The sequence below is a fragment of the Odontesthes bonariensis genome, chromosome 22, assembly GCF_027942865.1.
Source record: "Odontesthes bonariensis isolate fOdoBon6 chromosome 22, fOdoBon6.hap1, whole genome shotgun sequence".
Lineage (NCBI taxonomy): Eukaryota > Metazoa > Chordata > Actinopteri > Atheriniformes > Atherinopsidae > Odontesthes > Odontesthes bonariensis.
The window spans coordinates 11,819,391-11,838,584 of NC_134527.1; the positions used below are offsets into that span (position 1 = coordinate 11,819,391).

A 19,194-nucleotide genomic window follows, 5' to 3' on the forward strand; every position below is an offset into this window, starting at 1 on the left:
AATCATGCTTGTGGTTTACTCGGATCAGTTGACATTCAAGAGCTGTCATCACAAGTCAAGACTCTCATGATTTCACATCAGGAGGCATAAACCGCAGGGGATCAGCAACTTCTGCAACTAGGCTCTGATCTCTAAGTTTTATCTTTGAACAGACTAACAAAGACCTCTAACTAAACAGTGACAAACAGGATCTTCTTAAAAAAGAAAAATTGTGATCACTCCTGCCTTAAACCAAAGTTTGTACGTAAAAGGACAAGTTTGCCCAACTACAGTGCTATTCAGAATTATCACTTGGCTGTCACATGTTTAAAAAAAAAAAGCTGAGTCACAGATTCATTATGACACCCCTTCACTCCACTTCACTTTTTAGTGAAGTTAGTGTGTTTCTTGTAAATTATGAGTCATTTTCTCAAACTGAAAGTGGGCCCGATCAATTAAAGCCAAACTATGTACATATAAATAAAATAGAGCTGAGACTTGATTGGATGCTGAACTGTGTAAATGTTAAATGTAGGGTAAGGGTATGGGTGGTTAATATACAGGGAGAACACACAATTCATATTTGGTGATTAAAAACACACAAACTCAGATTCCTGTACAATTTTGAATAGGTTTTTGGATACACTTAAACAAATATCATCAAATCAACAAATATCATGGATCCAGCAGCCATTTTCTTGGACTCTTAATAGTAAATAAATACAAGATGCTACTCTTTGAAGAGCCTACATGAAATACACTGGATGCAGTAGAAAGAAGACTTTAGAGAAGGTGATTTAATTGAGATGATTTTGTTACAGAAAGGAAGGAGGGCCAGTGCGATCCAAAGAAAACAGGCCAAATCCAATGCATGCTTCAACAATAAAATGCAGGCTGTAAGGGTCCATCGTCTCAATGATAGTGTGGAAACTATTCAAACTATTTAATCTGCATGATCAGAAAAAGTTTTGACACAACAACAGTCGAAGTGAACAATTTAAATAGATTTATTATCAATGATTTTCCATCTGAAGCACAGCTTTTATTTCATTTTCTTCAAAAAAAACTGCACAGACAACAAGCCTTTAGTGGGCAAGAGGACATCAGTGTATGTGTCTCACACACAGAGCACACCTCACAGACCTCGTCTACACACTTTACACAGGCCGAGAGCTGCGGTAAGACAAAAAAAAAATCAAATTCTATGACAACATGCAAAAAGCAAGGTGAGACGTGTTAAAGAAAATCAGGGATGAAGAACACAGATGTGCTATGAATTGCCATTTTTCCATCAGGTTTAAATGAAACTTTAAAACATTGTGCAATCAGAAGTTACTCACAATTTTGTCTGGACTCAGAAACTGCGGTTTACGTGACTGATTTCATTATGTGCGGGAAAAGACTGGTGACAGTTTGTTGCCTCTGAGGCATTCTCACACTATTTGTCCACTTTGCAATTAATGTCTTAAATGAGGGATGTAGAAAAGTCACGGCAATCTGCACAAACTGACCAAAGTCTGGATTTTAGGAAGCTGAGACCTGGGGAAGTAGAAATGATAACAACCACAGGCTAAAAAAAAAAAAAAAAACTTTGGAACTGATAAACCAGATTTAAAAAAACAAAAACAAAACTGTGACTTATATCTTGTAAGATCACATTTGCATTATTCAAATTTACATTAGCAGTAGTTCCGGATAAAATGATGGCATGGAGACTTGTAGATCTCTTTTTTACTGTCAATGTTTATTAACTCGGAAATGGCAAACAGGCAGACATCTACAGTATATCACCATCAACAACCTTGTTTTTTTTTTTTTCCCTGCCTAAGAAGGCAGAACCCTGGCTGGTTTCTAGTGCATTTCAACATAAGAGGGGGGAAGAAACAGCCAGTCGATTGTCATCCATTCGCACATGAATCCCCTTTTATACCAAAACCGCAAAGCTATGATTTTACACAAAAAAAAAAAAAAGCAAACATATATAGCAGTGACACAATCATAATTAACAGTTCTTCAAAAGTAATAATTTAAACTCATTTTAAAAAATAAAAATGGAAACATCTTCTTCAGAGTGCTCCGCTATGGGGCTGTTTAGTCACCCGCCCCCTGGTGGTAAGAGTTGACAAATGCAACTCTTAGTCAGAAGCGTCATAACAGCCGAACTGTGTTCCCTTAGACACAGAAATCACACTTTACAACACAACACCATCATCAATCATTTGTTCCTTTGTCACACATTCATGAGAACATTTCACACTCATCATTAAAGAATAAATACAAGTTAGGGGGGCAGAAGAAGCAGGAACAAATTCTGTCCTGCCGAACGGCTTTGTTGGTCTTTTTTCCCTAAAATGGGGAAATGATGGGTGAGAAAAACTCTGACAGTTGCTGTCAGCAGACTGCAGCCATCAAGATTAACTGTGTCGGTCAGTGCAACATATTAACTAAGGAAATATGTCTCAAAATCTTATCAAATCAGTCTGCAGAGTACAAAGTAGACACAAAGAACCCCCGAAAACTCATAAATGATAATGTCCTTTAAACTAAAGCCAGTCTTAAAACGACTTGTGACACAGCAACAGCCTGTTTTTCTGTACTGTAGGTGACTTAAGATAGGATCCGCTGAATTGTAAAGAAAAAAGTCACAAGTGTTGTGGCAGACTTCACACAATACACATAGACAAAAGATACTAAAAATAACTTTGAATATGTAAGCTTTAGGTCACCAAAACCCCTGGAATATCTCAAAAGTTGACAGTAAAGTCAACAATGTTTAACCGTCAAACTCTAATTATACCCGGGAAGTGTTCAACGTGTTTCAATCCAACATCTGAATCAATGGGAGCACAACAAGAAGAAGCGGACATGGCAGAGAGACAGAAAAACAGAGGATAAAACAGAGGTGCCATCTAGAGGGGATGGAAAGCTACAATCGGATAGATGAGACAAGGGGGAGAGAGGGGTGAACAGAAAGGATTTAGATGGTTGGCAGAACTAAACAAAGGCTTAAAGTAAAAGTGCTGAACAAATGGACTATAATAAACACAAAGCAAATATGACATCTACAGAGCAAAGTAAGGTCATAGTTAAGATTAAAGACCAACTAAGTGTACAAAATGCTGAGCAGCAGCCTTGCAAAATTTGAACTTTTGCTTCTTGAGACATAAAATTTTCCTGCACCTGGCAGGACAGACCGCGAATTTGGACAAATCAGATCATTGGAAAAACAGAAGCTGAATGAGAGCAGTCAAACACGCGAAAAAAATCTCTGAGATAAAATGTGAGGGCCAGGGCCTGTGAATCTGGGAGGTGAACTCACAGTAAGGCACAGTGCTCTGCTTGTGGTTAATGATGCTCATTCATGCTGCTACAACCTCTGAAGACAGCTACTGCGAACAATGGACAATAACAATAATCACAAAGCATATTCTCTTCTCTTCTTCTACCGCTCTATTGTGATGCATACCCTCCAGTTCAAATGTTCCTACTCGTGCCTTAGAATCTTTGGATGGCTCAGCTCGCCGAATGTGGCAAAACGTCCCCCTTAAGGACCCGATCAAGTGAGTGCTGATCAGGAGGTTTTTCCAATTTTCAGTCAAGCCTTCGTCATATGTCTCAGAAGAATATACACATATCCTAAGACAGGCAAAGTCTGCTTTTTTTTTTTTTTTTTTTCGACAAAACCTGCACAATACGGCAGCAAAACAGTGCACACCAGCTCAGCATGTGAACAAGTCCTGCTTGTGAAAATGACCCCATCTATTTAGCCCAGGGTTGAATCATTCAGGTCGCATTACTTTGTGTTCCAGCGGCTGATAGAAAATGCATTCTGCAGCTTTGTTTTTGAAAGACTTCAAAAGCTGATGAAGTATGAATTTGGTTGCAAATAAAGCAGAAAAAAAACGATATCTTAAATACAAAAATCCTTGTGCAACAACAACAACAACAACAAAAAATTAAATGTCCATATTGTCTAAAATATGTAAACACTAGAACTTAAAAATATTTGGTATGTTGCAGACATTTAAGTAAAAACATCAGCCCTTCTGTTTGGTAGCTGATTATTGCACTGCATACGCTGGAGCTCTATTGCACATTAAAGCTTCAACCACTGGTCTAAATCAACATACAGCTTTCCTCACATCCTTCTGTTGTTCCCTTTGAACAAAAACAGCCGGACGCTTCGGAGAGCCAGCGGGTTGGTAATGGAAAAAAGATGCCCAGATTGTTCAATGGCACTCTTGGATAAACTGAACCTCATAGAGAGGGAGGTCTCACTGGTTTGTCACTCCTGGCTGGTTGTGCAGGTTAAGTCAAAAGTAGAGGCGCCCTCATTCACAAAATTATTCCACTAACATAACAATGAACAGAGACCGCTCAGGTCCACATAGGTCCCTCCGTTGTCCCACACACTTCATGTGCAGTACTGTTTCCATTTTCTTCTTCAGAAACCTTTAAGTTTGTGTTTATCTGGAGTTTCAAGTTTTTGCATTCTGGATGCCAGGCAGCCTGTATTCGTCATCGCCAGCAAAACATCTGGTGTGATGGACCAGCGTTGGTGGGTGAGGGGTGTTAGGGAGCTGTGTGGCAATGAAGGGATGTTTCAAGTTATCAAATAATCCTGGTTACTGTGTTTGTGCCTCTCTCTGTGTTTGCTGAGGTAGCGAGAGGAGTTGCCGGGGAGATTTAAGGAGGAATGGATAGAGTGGAGCGTTTGCCGTTCATAAGTCTGTTTTCTTTAGGATTTAAAAGAAAAAAGTGGCCAAGGGAGTAAACTATGAACATGTGTGCATTGGCCTTTGAAAGTGTATGGCTATTATTTTAGGATTTTGAGTTTATGGGAGAAAAAAAAAAAAACCTTTCTGCTAACCTGGGTACGCAATATTGTCCTTTTTCTTTTTTTTTTTTTTGCATCTGTACATGAGTGTATGTCAATATGTATATGTATAGATGTAGTGGTCAGCCTGGTCATCACAATTTGTGTTTCCCTGACAGTATGGAGCGGTAAAGCTCTTCCTCCAGCTGTACATAACGCCCTCTGCTGGAATCCAGGAAGTACAGTCTGTCTGACACTGCAGTGGGATCAAAGCCATCCCGACGCAAGTCTGTCTTCTGAAACTTGAATGTTCCTGAAAGAGAGACACAAAGAAAGTGTGTAGATACCCCCAGTTTGACAAATGTCTTAAGCTTTTTGTTCAGACTGAAGACCTTAAACCTTTAGGTTTGGAGACACTACTGTACCTACCTAATGATTCAAAGTGTTTTTCTTTTTTTTTTTTTAAATTGTATTTTAAATACTTTGGAAATGAAAAAAAAAAAAAAGTAATAAATCACACAAACTAAACTCTGTATTAAAAAAGTATAAACAAACCAAATATTCATATTCCTCTAAGTAGCTTTAAGAATATCATTTAAAGAAATTTCCACCATTTTGAAAGCTCTCTTTGGTAACGTGTAGTGATATTCTCAAAGATTGGATAGCATCATTTTCTCCTATCTATTCATCAAAAAGACATTTTACCTGTCTTGTTGACCTCTGGAAGGAAGCGGAGGAAGACGGGTCGGGCGTATGGAGGGAGAACCTTCTCCATATCTTTCACAAACTTCTCGAGGTCAGTGGAGTGAGACGCATCAGCGACAGCTGCCATTCCGGCCTTTCCCTCTGCTCCTGTGCACACAGAAACAAACAGGTCCGCAGATTAATGCCGTCCGAAGGTTTGTTTTTTTCGTCATTGCACCACAGTGCCGAAAATATATCTCAAATAAACTGCAGAAGCATGCGAAAACACTTCAACTTTACAGAGACCATATGGCGATGTCACTTCAACTCGACTTCAATTCAGTGTGTAGGCAACACAAACATCCTCTGCGACCATTGATACGAGTGCACCTTCTACTCACTGCTGGTGTGTCTGATGAGTACAACCTGTGCAGCTTCAACTCATCGTCACTGTGCTCGATTGGCCAAACTAGTTCCCCCCTTTGGGGAGTAACAAAGTAATCTGATGGCAGCAAGTGGAAAACAGCATCTGTGGTTTGTCTTTGGTGCCACTGGGGCCTCAAATAGAGTTTAGCTTTATAGGCGATGACATTACAAATTGCTAGAATTGATTTAGCGTCACAATAGATGAAGAGCAAGCCAAGGAACTGCCGCTGTAATAACCACCGTATTCAACATCGGTTTGTTCTTGTCATATATAGAGTCTACAGTCTATTAGTTTTCCCCTCCCACACACACTCCCTTACAGTAGCATGTTTTAAAAACATACGATCCGTACATTCATGTGTGTTGACCTTTTGTACAAAGTTCAGATGAAATAATGACTTAAGTTTTCAAGGGTGACTTAATGAGAATAGGGAGATTTATGTAATATAAACATAGATTTGGAAACCGTGGACAGTTTCAGTAGTCAGCGCCTCGTAACGTAGGAGTGAAGGTACAGAAGACACAACTGAAATACTACTGTACACAGAACAGTGAATCAGAATAAAGAGGTCGACTTGCACAACTCCAAATCCAAGTTTAGGAAAGAAAACATCTGCAATACTCATTTTACTTACTCAATAATACTCAATATTTATATCAAATAAGAATCATTCAAATATGGGAATTAAAAGATGTTACCTGGCACTTCTACTCCATAAACAACTACATCTTTCATGTCTAGCAGCCTGCTTAGAGTTCCTTCCACCTCGGTCGTGGAGACATTCTCTCCTTTCCAGCGAAAAGTGTCTCCTGTTCGGTCCTTGAAGTACATGTGGCCGTACTTGTCCATGATCAACACGTCACCTGGTGACAAGGGGTCAATTCAAGAGATCAATAGAGCTCATTTAGAGTGAAACATAGTAATTAAGTCAACCGTCTTTGAAAAATTCCAACCTGAAAGATAGGCACTGTCTCCCTTCTTGAAAACACTGTGAGAAATCTTCTTGCAAGTTGCTGTCTGGTTGACGTAGCCATCAAACCTGCGAAGAGGGTCATTCTGAATGATCCTGCCAACAAGCTGGCCAGGCTCACCTGGAACAAAAGAATGGATTGTTTTAGCTTCAATGAGGTTCAACAAAGAGTGCCTGTGCATATTTGCCATGTATGCATGTATTAAAAAGGCCTCACAATGATTCAAAGTGGGCTTTCTGTAAAGTTAGACGAGAGAAGCCTTGCAATATGTCTATTAAGCAATAAGTTGAGAGTTCAATGAACCTTTTATTTTTAACAACGTAGTTCTGCTAAGCCCGATTTGGCTCTGATTTCTGCTTATCATCACCACTCTGAGCAGATTTACGCTTATCAAATGTGAAACGGATGTTTGAAACATTTACACAACGAAACCCACCAGGTTTACAAGGAATACAGACGCCATCTGGTCCCCTAATGAGCTCCATGGTCTCCTCATCAACCCTCACCAGTCTGATGGGGTAGATGAAGGGTAGAATCTGACTGTTAAAGCCACACGCTCCAACCTACCACACAGAGACAAAGTGAGAAAGTGTGAGTGTGGTGTGGAGAATCAAAGGCAGACTTTTTCCTGGCACACAGAATTGCAGCTGTAAGTCATGTTGCGTAGTAGCCTTGAAATGAGGGCATTTCACTATGATATTGTCAGTTTCAAAATCATCTAAGCCAAAATAAACTGTGACTTTTGGTTAGAGTATTGTCAGTGCTTCTGTACAGGATGTGTTCCCACCTTGTTGCCAAAGTTTCCCAAGCTGCAGTTACACTCTGTAGCTCCATAGAACTCTGCAATCTGTGGGATGTTGAAGCGCGTCATGAACTCCTCCCATATGGACTGGCGAAGGCCGTTGCCCAGTGCCATGCGCACCCGATGCTGTTGCTCAGTATCTCGAACTGGCTGGTTCAGCAGATACCTGCAGATCTCACCAATGTACTGCACAATCTAGAAGAGGACGGTGAAAGAAAGAATAGTTAAACAAAATAAGCTGAGATGAAAATTATGAAATTAAATTGTTAAATCGCCTCTACAGCAATTGTCTGTAAGTAGCTTAAGCAACGCTGAGATTGTGGTGTGCTACTTAACATACAAATTGGGTTAGGATTTGATGCTTACAGTGCAGTTGTATTTGACACAGTCATCCCAGAAACGTGATGCAGAGAACTTCTTTCTGATGACTACAGTCATGCCATGTATTATACACTGGCCCACTCCCACAATGTTTCCTGAAGACAAAGAATATAAGGTGTCAGGCTGCCAGCCTTGGCATGGAAATGATGAAGCGCGATCAAACTAAAGTTCTAAGTGAACGCTGGAAGGACGCCATTTTCATTCCTACAGATTTGAAAAACCAAGCCAACATATAAAAACAGTTAGGAGCATCAGTGAAAGCTTGCATATTATAGCTTTAAGAGCATTTTCAAATCCAGCTTGTTCATTTCAGTTTAAACCTTGTACTATAAAACACAGAAATCCTGCTCAGTGAGAGCCAAAGTGACACCAAGGTCCTTTAGAGGAAATGGTCTTGGTGTGGTCACAAACTAATTCTGGTGCTTTGTTTGCAGCTGGAATGTGAGCCTACCTTGATCTGGATGAACTACAACTGTAACCCAATCCAACTCAACAACTATAATCTAAACAACTCTCACTCGCCAGGTATGTTTTGCATACAAGCTTGAATGAAATCTAGAATTACTTGCATTCAGCAGGAGAAGCAGCAGATGTCTGACCTTGAAAATCTATAAAATGTGCTCGATACTGAAGTGACACATATTGGTAAACTCCAACTGCTTTTCACTGATTCTGATAGTTTGAACCTTTTTCTGTGTCGCAATAACGTTTTGATAACCCTTATATATACTATGATGTTTAAGCACACATACCTGCAGAGTGGTAGAGTGGGAGGCAATCATACAGCACGTCATCTGATGTCATCCTAAAGCCATAATATACCAAAGCTGCCATGCGATAGTACCTGAAAACCAGGGTGGGGGGAGGCAGGGCAAGAGAAAGAGTAAAATAAGTACCAGTAAGCGGCACGTTTTGCAGTATCCTCATTCTTTTCTAACAGGTATTGAGCTGAGAGCAACATGGATCAAAAGAGAACAGCTGCAGTTCCTGTGTGTCCGTTAGTGCGCTGCATGCCTTCTTCCTACCTGCTGTGCACAACAATAGCAGCTTTAGGCATGCCAGTGGTTCCTGATGTGTAGATGTAGAACAGGCGATCTGAAACAGACAGCACAGTGGGAGTGAGATAACATACACACATCTGCATTATCTGCATAATTTGTTATGGGTTTTAAAAGGCCAGTCTCAATTCACTCTTTTTCAAACGGAACTTGTGCAGGATAGCTTTGCGGACTGTTAAATTCTTGGTTGTTCTATTTACACTTTTAATAGCAAGATGACCTTGTAATAGCATTGAAGGAATGAGGAAGAGTAAAGTGCAGCATGAAGAAAAGAAAGAAAAGGCGTGAGCGAGTAGCCACCGAGGTCCTGCTCTCAGCAAAAATAATGCAGCCAGATGTTTTCCAACGGAGACTAACTAGAGTGGTCCGTATCTCATGTTGACGGGCCACCCGTGTGTGGATTTGGCTTTCCTGCTTTGAGTGTTTTTTGCTTGTAATAAACCCCAGCCATTACTGAAGAAATTTACTTTTTATATTCTGTATACAGCTACGGAGCAGGATTACGGTGGCCTATTGTGCATAGCTCATAAACAAACTTCAAATCCTTTGCAACACATAAATCTGCAATTTGGGTCAGGTACACTTTGTACAAAGCTGACTAAGCAGCCACTCAGTACAGCGCCTCTTATTTCCATGCACTAGGGTAAATGTACACTCAGGCATTTCAAATCACCTCTTAATGCATACCCAGTCTATCAGATCTTGATAAATTGTAGATGAAATTCTTCCTCGTGTAACCAAAGGTTGAAGGCTTTATTGCTGTGCAATGACTTGATGTGCAAGCGGTAAATATATTGTTACATAACTATAATGACGAAAAAGACTCTCTGTAACAAATTATATTTTGTTCACTGGCAATTTCACCAAAGGTTTTCTATCTGATGAAGAAGCAAGTATATCAAATGACAATAAAGGCTTCTGTTAGCCCGATTCTTTCATTGGAAGAACAAGCCCAAGAACAAGCTGGAGAAATCTTAAGTTAAACAAAGTATTTATTAGTGGTCACATGTGAAGTATAGCAGCGCTGGACTCGGAGTGACAGAACCCTCGCAGCGCCTCCGTCAGACCGAGCTCCGATATCCGGAAACATTTCATATCCACTAGTGATGTGCGATTCGTGAGTCAATCGTTCAAAACTCGAGATTCTTTTTACCGACTTGGGAGTTACGAGTCATTAACTCATTCACTGACTCACCGCTGCTACTGCCAGCTAACTGCAAAGAGGAGACATGCCACACAACTGTTATTCTAACTGTAATTGCGTAAATGTATAAAGCCAATTGCTGTTTTAGCTCCGTGGCTGCAGCAACGGCTCTGCTCCAGCTCACAGCTCGCTCGCTCTCCCTCCCAGCTCGTAGAAACTCGCTGCTCCGCACGATTCAGGACTCATGATTTACAGTATACCCGAGTCACAGTTCACAGGCAGCTCACTCGGTCCCTCTCCCTCCCGGCTTTATTTTAAAGGAAGCGGGAGATCATTCATTCTGTACATAATTATTTTATTCTAATAGTGCAGTGTTTGAATGTTAGAATATTGTTATTTTTGCACTATTGTTTAGGTTATTTAAATGTTCTATTTGTGCACAGTTTCATACATTTTATTATAATTTTGCAATGTTTCACACTGAATGTTAATTTATTGGCTGTTTGGGTTATTTGAATTTATTTAGAGAGAAAGAAAGAATGTTTCGCCTTGGAGACATCTTGATTTTTAGCCTTTTTTCACAATGATTTGGGACGTGGTTTAGAACTTGTTTGTACATTCTGTGGCGCACACTCTGGGTGATTGATTCAAGTGACTCAAGTGACTCGAAAACCCGATTCACTTTAGTGAGTGACTCATACAAACTCGAGTCAGTAAAAGGAATTGAGTTTCCCATCACTAATGTTCACCTTTATCTTAAAGAGGTTGTACTTACACTTGACAAAATATAATCGGACAGTTGCTAGTGACATGAGCAGGCCATCCACCGTCTTCGTCATGTTCTTTGGATGTGATAAACAATGTGTGTGTGTGAGTGTTGTTTTAGGCGTGCATCTTCTGTACCAGACCTATCTGACCTAAGAGACGCTTTATCTGACCCAGTTATTTTATCCCGCTATGTCACCTTGAAGTCTTGGACATACACTGCGTTTATATGAGCAGATTGGAAAAGTACAAACTAGGAACATGGCTTATCTAGTAAAATACAGAAAATGAATACATAAAGTCTAAGAAAAAAGCCAATTATAACACTTCCCAAAATCTAAGCATTGCTTAAAGACAGCCCCCGAGAACTTAAAGGCGTTCGGAGAAACTTGACAGAATTGTCAAAGTTCACTAAAGTCTTTATTTTTCAGCCCTTGAAGCAGATACAGTAAAAATATTAAAAGCAGTAAGAGTTTAAACCTTTAGCTTTTATTGTGAATTATAGCCTTTGCCCAAATTCTCAACAACATTCTGTTTTTTTTCTTTTAAACATTGAGAATTGTTTTTTAGTGCTTGATTATTCTCACAATAAAACGATTATGAAAGATGTAATGAGTATCGCGTTTTCACCTGTGAAGCAGCGCTGCGGCCGTGGCGGCAGGTAAGAAGGAGCGGCATCCAGCAGGGGTTCCAGGCACTCGGTTCCCTGTGGGACTCGTTTGGGGTCCCAGTCTCCGGAGCAAAACATCTGCACTGCTTTCCCCATTGAACTGTGGACCTCAGACACCGCTGTGAGAGTGGGACAAATGAGTTGAAGAACACTGGATTAACATCACTTTCCTATAATGCAAGAGGACTGTAGGAAGTTTGAAAATATGAATGATGTCCATAATTTAAATGATAACAAAGAGAGAACAGACAGTGTAACAGCATGAGGGAAAATGGGGGAAAAACAAGGTGAGAGGCACACTGAAACAGGGGAGATTGAAATAAATGGGGAGTGAGTAGTAGGAGTGAGGAGTGGAAGTGTGGTAAGATTACAAAGAGAAAAATAACTAATGTGTAACAATGAGTGACACAGATAGATAAAAGAAAACAGTTCAAATGAAACAGCTCCAATACAGCATTTTCCTCTAAAAAAGTGACAGAGTATCATAACGTTAAAGGCTTATGTCATGCTGGCTGAGTTCTAATGCCTCTGGTTTGATTTTGCACTGTAAAGAGGCCTTGTTTCCAATGACTTAAAGACATTAAGAACCATGCAGGTCCAGGATCCTGTCCAGAGACTGCTCCATAAATCTCAGACTGAACAGCTCGAAACTCATTCACTCTTTACAGCTGTGGAGATCAAGGCTTTTCAGATCGGGCTGGGATCCAAGAGAGCCATAAGATGAGTGAAACACTTCCCCAGTTTGTGTGGCTGCTGATCTGAGCGGTTGCTCCTCGAGATTACTTGGTGCTCAAGTTCATGCAATACACAAGTGACGGTATATATCTAGCAATACACTGCAGGCTAGTAGACTACATGATCAGCAACTTTAACTCCACCAACAAACACACAATTAAGATCAGGAAACGACTGGTTTCACTCCTGGAGCAGTTCAATTAATCCTAATGCCAAGTTAAAATGACCTTTGCATATCCAATTTAATTTTTATTTTTTAAATGACATCAATGTTCGTGTAAAGGAATTTTAACGATTCGTTACCATTTTAAGTGCTTTAATTATTTTTCATTGAAACATTAAATTGAACTAATATTACACTGAATCACCTCTAAAAACAATATATGACTCAAACAGCTTTTAAAATAGTCATAGATTAATGTGGTTGTCGTCATTTGGATTCACAATTTATTTCCCAAAAGATTTTCTGCAAAACTTGTTCATGAAAAGCAGTTTCATGTGTAATCGGTTTGATTTGCATACGGTAGTATCAATCTGTCGACGCATCAGTGTTACAGCCTCTTATCGACTTCAGTTTATCACTTATCAGGTAATGCTTTTATCTAAAGAACACAGACTTTGAACACTGTGCATTCACGATAAAGACATTTTCCATCTTCTCTCCTCACTCCTCTCACTGATATTGAAGAGCCACCTCTTCAAATATCTATTTTTCCTACTCTGCCTCTGCTGCTTTCTCCACACAGTCACCTCTCTCATTACAGAGGAAGCAGAACAGCATCCATCAGCATAAGTAAATGCCGTACATATAGAACATCCTTGTCTAACTTTAACTCTTTCTTTCATCCACTTACCATCAGTAAGCTCCGAACCAAACACCACAGCTTTGGCATTTGAGATGGTGACACAGTGGACCAAAGCCTCTAGTCTCAAGTTGAAGTTGATTAGAGCGGCTTCTACTCCGATCTTAGCCATGCCCAACCAGAGGCCCACGTACTGAGATCTGTTCTCCATGAAAAGGGCCACCACATCACCATCCTGAGAAAACAACAACAAAAAAAAAATGACTGCCAATGACTGACAGAAATAAGTCCCTCATTTTGCTGGAACTAAAAACTAAAATGTTTTTTATTTTGGCATACCTTGAAACCACGTCCCAGCAGCAGATTAGCAACTCTGTTTGAGTACTCATCCAACTGATGGTAAGTCCACCTCTCTCCGGTCCCCTCAAAGATGAGAGCCGTTTTGTCCCCATGACGCTGCACGGTTTCAGCAAAGATCTTAGGAATAGTGTTCTTCTCTCTGAGGTGGCGTCGGACATTCATCTTCACTTGTAATAACACGTACGCTGCACTAAAGGAGGGACAGAAAATGTAACTGTTTGAATACAGGAAATTAAAAGCACTCTTCCTACACCTACTTTACATGGCTTAGTATGTCTGCAGTCATATGCAGAATGCATAATTTGTAGAAAGGGGATTGAAATATGAAAATCCACATGCATGTTCATTTAAACAAATATTTAGAGACTAATCTTCGGTGATATTTCACCAGCTAAGGGTGATATTTCACCAGCTAAGGGTGTCTATTACTTTCAAGTAAACAAATCATAAAAAGTGAGACATAAAACATTGAGCAGGCCCAAGGGAGCAAAGTCTGCATAAATAGCAATTCTCAGTACTTTACACAGTACAGGTACCGTGGTAGTGAATAATTACAGAAACCTCATAAAAACCAATGAGCAAATAACTTCTTGACTTAGCTGTAGTCTTGAAGAAATGTTTATCATTATACCTGGGATTAGTTTTATGTTGGTCCAGATAAGAATGTCATCTATTGTGGCTCAGCTGGTTCGCTCATTTCATTTTTCTACAATTGAACTTTCTGGGTTCTTTCTCTTGCGATAAAGGAAATACATGAACTCTGGACGATAAAAGCACTTTATCTTTTCTATGCTAGTGCTAGTTTCTATGCTCTTTTCAGTCATGTTAGTGTTAGCAATAGGACTCTTGGAAAGACCTGTAACAAAACACTTCATTTTGAACTCTATTATTTGAGGTACTTTACACCTTCTAACCCGCCCCGCTGGGGAAGACAGTTTGTACAATAGATTGGTTAAGTGTACAAAGCATAGAGGTGGGATTCTTGCAGTGTAAATACCATAGCCCTGTCAAACCACTTTACACATTAACAACCTATGAGTAACTTTGGAACATGCATGCTTTGTCTGGGCTGAATATAGTAAACTGCTAACTTTGATGGTTAAGCTAATATCTTTACATATAACCAATCTGAACCGTACTGTCATTATACTTTAAGTTATGTGCATCTGAACCAGAAGTAGCAGTATGCTTAAAGAGGAGGAAATGTTAGTTACGGATCATTTCCTTATTAAATCAGAGGAATGCCTTCAGAATGGAGACCTGAAACTCTACCTTTTATTTTTCTGACCGATAAGAGAGTTGGGCCATTTTTTTTGTATGTGATGGATCACAGAGAGGCACCACAACTTCTATTACTTGGACCACTTAGGCTTTTTTTTTTCCCCCCTGGGTGGGTCATCAAAAGGCCCATGTTTAACAATTTCTCATTTTACATTGCCAGTACTATTGAAGGATAAACAGGAAGATAGCCACAAAGCAATTACCATGGCAACCCTCAACTGTAAACACCGATTTTAGGTTAGGACATTAAAACATTTGCTCATAACCCAATTCTCTCCATTATCCTCTTTTCAAATTATTTCCGCCAAACTATTATGAAACATTTTGCTCCTCAAAGCTGCTTTCAAAGATGATTGTCTACAATTTCTTAAGGGTTGTGTAATCATTTTTCCTGTATATCTTCCTCTACTGAACATAATTACATACATAAAAGAAGCATTAATCACACTGACATTCACTTGAAATGACATCATGATAGAGTGTAATGATTCGATATCTAAGTTATTATCTAGATTGTTGTTAATATGAATGTTGAGCTCGTGGATGCATCTAAGACAAAGACGTCACTACTGAGTATCACCATGAGTCAAATTATTGTTGCTGAGTTTGTGTATTCTCTGAGCGGTGATAAATGATAACACAAAGACATATCCCTGGATTGTTTGCACAAATGTCATTGCCAGAAGATTGAGTAAAGATTGGAAAAATTAGGGTAATTTTTTTTTTTTTTTTTGGCAAACGAATATGAAAGCTTTTAAAAATTACAAACTGATGTCAATCTGTGTCCAAACATCGTCTTCGTGCTGAATAAAACGACCCGTGACAAGTTTGACTTTTCAATGCAATTAAGAGTTTGAGCAATAACAATTTTGTATTTTGGGACAGATCTTTTTAAGATGTACGGATCCAGTGGGCTGGATCTGAAATGAAATAATGGTGAGTGAAACACTTTTAGCAGGTCAGCAAATAATAATTAGTCCATTAATACAAAAAGTGCTAAGATTTCCCCAGTTTCCCCAGTGCAAGTACTCTGCACATATTATGGATGTTCACTTTCAAGTTAGAGCTCGCTGTCAGTGCTTTACCCTGACAGTGATTATTTCACATGAAACATTATGAAGTGGAGAGCCAAAACAACTGAAAATCTGTCATGACCCCAAACCCTCACATACTGCTTTACATTTCATCTGACAGGGAAAGCGGGACATAGAGGAGGAGAAAAAACTGAATTTTTCTTGCTTGGAAAATAATGAAAAGCGGTCCTATTCCATTGATTTTCTGCATTTTATAAACACACATGGCCCCATGCTTACTGTAAGTCTCTGCCAACTGTTTTGGCAAAAATATGCAGAAAGCTCCATCCTCCGCTTCCAAGGTAGAAGATCAGGATGGCTGGAAGAACTTGGTACCAAGGCAGACCCACCAGCAGCCTCAACACAAACAGCAGGGCTGTGCAACATGCTAGACGCATCATCCTGAAAGAATGCACACATATATAAATAGACAGATATTGGCATATGGGTTACAGACTATGAGTCCTAATCAAAAAACATTCCAGGCTAGGTATCAGTTAAGGTGGACCAAGATTATTTGAGGCTTGAGTGGTGCAGAATCTCAGAGTATTATCACAGTGACATATGAGCCAACGACTTCAAAACGTTATCTACTGTACTTTTATCTACACATCCCGTGCCCATTTTCATCACTGACTCGAACCTGCTGTGAAAGCTTACATATATAATGGGATATAATTACTCAAATACTGTTGGTTCTCATGGTAACGCTCAGGAAATAAACAACTAGAAATGCTGTGTTGAAAATAAAAAGGCCCAAGACCACAGAGACCTTGAGGAAATTCCATTCAAAGGAAAAAGTTTAGGGTAACAACAGAGTGCATTAAAGAACAGCGTGAGTTGACTCTGGTTCCAAGTGGTACCTGATAGTTAGAAAGCTGATCCAAAACAGTAAATGATAGGTTCACACATCTGCTCATTATCTATTCATCAGCCTTTGTCTGATTACTGTTTATCATCATGAAACAACGGGTCGTTTCTATGGCAGCCCATTTTCTTAAGCCAATATGCTGAGTGTTGTTTTGTTTTTTATTATCACTCTGCCTCTGTGCATGTGGCTGTAATGGTGATGATGGCTTCATTTTCACTCTGTTAGTCGACTCCTAAGCCAAAACACAAGGCACAAACATTCTGAATATTGGATAGGACGTGGTGATTACAAGACGCCACATATCAAAGCAAAGCGACGCACTCAGAGGACAGCAGCCACTTCACAGTTGGAGACAAAAGCTTCATCATCTGCTTCTGCTGCTTAACCCGGAAACTTAAAAAGCGCGTAGCATCATATTGCGGTAGGGGCCCAAGACCATGAATAAGGAAGTCTCAGCCCACTGTAGGTTACCACACTAACCATGCCATGTGCACTCGACACACGGCCTTCGGTTGTGAACCGGTTGAACGGTTTCTACTGTGCTAACCCGATGGAGGTTATCATGGTAACACGAGGCAGGATGCGCGGCGCAGTGAGCGCATCGGTTTGGGGAAGCGGATGGACAGTATGACACGAAGCAGCCTCTTTTTTTGGATGAACAGGCATGCGGTCTACGTATGAATAATTTACCTTTCAAGGACCGAGGATGCCTGAAATGATAGCGTAGAACGAACCCCCCTCCACCGCCACCACCACAAACACACACTCTTGATTAATCGCCAACAAGATAGCGAGAGGACAGAAAGCCACCGAGCTCTCTTCCTTTCTCCGGGTTAATAATAACCTAACCTAACCACCGATCCGCTAAGTTGAACATCGCGGGGGTGCTCGGCCAGCTTGGATTGTTACGGGGATGAGCAGTTTTTGCCTACATACCTTGCTCCTCCTTCACACCGTTACAGCATGTAGGTGTGCAGAAATCCCAAACGTGAAACTCGATGTGTGCAGTTCCACCTTGATCGGCTTATAGGCTAGCCTGGACAACACCTCCGCTCTCTACCACCGCTAGCTTGGCTGGATAGAGCCTCACACAAACGCACACAGACAAGACACACGCACTGGGGTCTCCTCCTGTTGTCAATCGCGCAGCGACCTGCTCCTCCAAAATGGCCTGGCAATGCCCGTCGACTTTGACCCCACGATCGTCACCTGTTCATTGTCACAACCATCTATACCATCCTTAGATACATTGTAGCCGGTAAGCGCGCAGGCAGGCGTAATTCAAATGACCTTATAATTTTCTAAGCTGAGCCCGCCCCCTGCTGTCAGCGTCAAATCAGTGAATCAGGAATAAGTGCTGACTGATGAATGCAAGGGCCAATCAAAGGAGGGAATCTTTCATACATCCCATCCGACAAAGGGCGGAGTCTGCAACATGAGCTGAGAGAAATGCGGCTCAGCGAGATAGCGTAGCAGCCTCCACCCGTTAGCAACAGGACCGTCATGCGGAAGCTTTTGGCACGAAATGAACTTTCGAGTCCGCCTCACCCCGTCCATTCATCAGCATTCCTTCTTCGCACAGACGTAAATACGTTGTGTGTGTCACCAGAGGGGAACCTGAGTAAGAGCGAGGAATGAGAGCAGACAGGATGCCGAACAATACCCGCGACTAACCCATCATTTAGGTGACAAAAGGTGCGCCTTACAACAGGCACCGATTAGCCTTTAACATGCGTGTGTTCCACTAAATGCAAAGCCTGCCGAAGCTACCTGTATGGTAGCTGTGGTTGCAGGCCGAGTTTCAGTTGAAACTCTGCAGGTCATGATGTTTACATGCAGTTAAAGGCCTAACTGTCGTAGCAGAGCTGTAAACACTGGAGTGAACCAATAAATAACAGCGTGGAACACGTGACCCAACTTAATGCCACACACTGAATCGCGTTTGCCATCAAGCGACTGCTGCAACACAAATGTGTCCCAAAGCCTACAACGGTTGCAGAAAACCAGAGGGTGACATTTAACACAGTTTTTGTCATAACAATGTGACATGTCATGAAACACATTCCACAACAACGGAAGATTACACAGGGCTTACTATAACAAAACGGAATCACAGGCGCAGGTCAACAAAGGTTACTTCCCCACTGCCTTGAAATAATGGGAACACTTATTTAGAAATTGTTGCCAAATATTTCACGTGTAACCCAATCATGTGAGTTACATAAAATAAGCACTGTATATTGAACCCCGTCTCATTTAGTGCAAACAGTGTATGACTCATGGATGTGAGATTGTGAATGGGCGAAAGGCAATGGTGCAATCATCAGGATGAAATGATACGAACTTTGGCCTACAAATCTGAGATTAAAGTGCA

General features: G+C 40.6%; 1 protein-coding gene across 1 annotated transcript; it reads right to left on the reverse strand.

The window, feature by feature from the left end:
- Positions 1–4,891: 4,891 nt before the first annotated feature.
- slc27a4 (solute carrier family 27 member 4) lies at positions 4,892–18,110 on the reverse strand. Its single transcript, XM_075455276.1, has 14 exons — positions 17,757–18,110; positions 16,190–16,351; positions 13,575–13,785; positions 13,287–13,470; positions 11,658–11,816; positions 9,086–9,155; positions 8,813–8,904; positions 8,046–8,155; positions 7,665–7,874; positions 7,314–7,440; positions 6,860–6,997; positions 6,605–6,769; positions 5,501–5,647; positions 4,892–5,108 (listed from the first exon to the last, which is right to left on the reverse strand). The coding sequence occupies exons 2-14, from the start codon at positions 16,348–16,350 to the stop codon at positions 4,951–4,953; spliced, it is 1,932 nt and encodes a 643-aa protein (XP_075311391.1). The 5' UTR covers position 16,351; positions 17,757–18,110; the 3' UTR covers positions 4,892–4,950.
- Between the last annotated feature and the right edge of the window lie 1,084 nt (positions 18,111–19,194).

Excerpts from the sequence above, each read along its gene's own strand:
- slc27a4 (XM_075455276.1), bottom strand. The coding sequence starts at position 16,350 with ATGATGCGTCTAGCATGTTGCACAGCCCTGCTGTTTGTGTTGAGGCTG. Across the intron at positions 8,156-8,812 it reads CCCACTCTACCACTCTGCAG|GAAACATTGTGGGAGTGGGC; the intron begins GTATGTGTGCTT and ends CTTTGTCTTCAG. Across the intron at positions 5,648-6,604 it reads TTATGGAGTAGAAGTGCCAG|GAGCAGAGGGAAAGGCCGGA; the intron begins GTAACATCTTTT and ends CTGTGTGCACAG.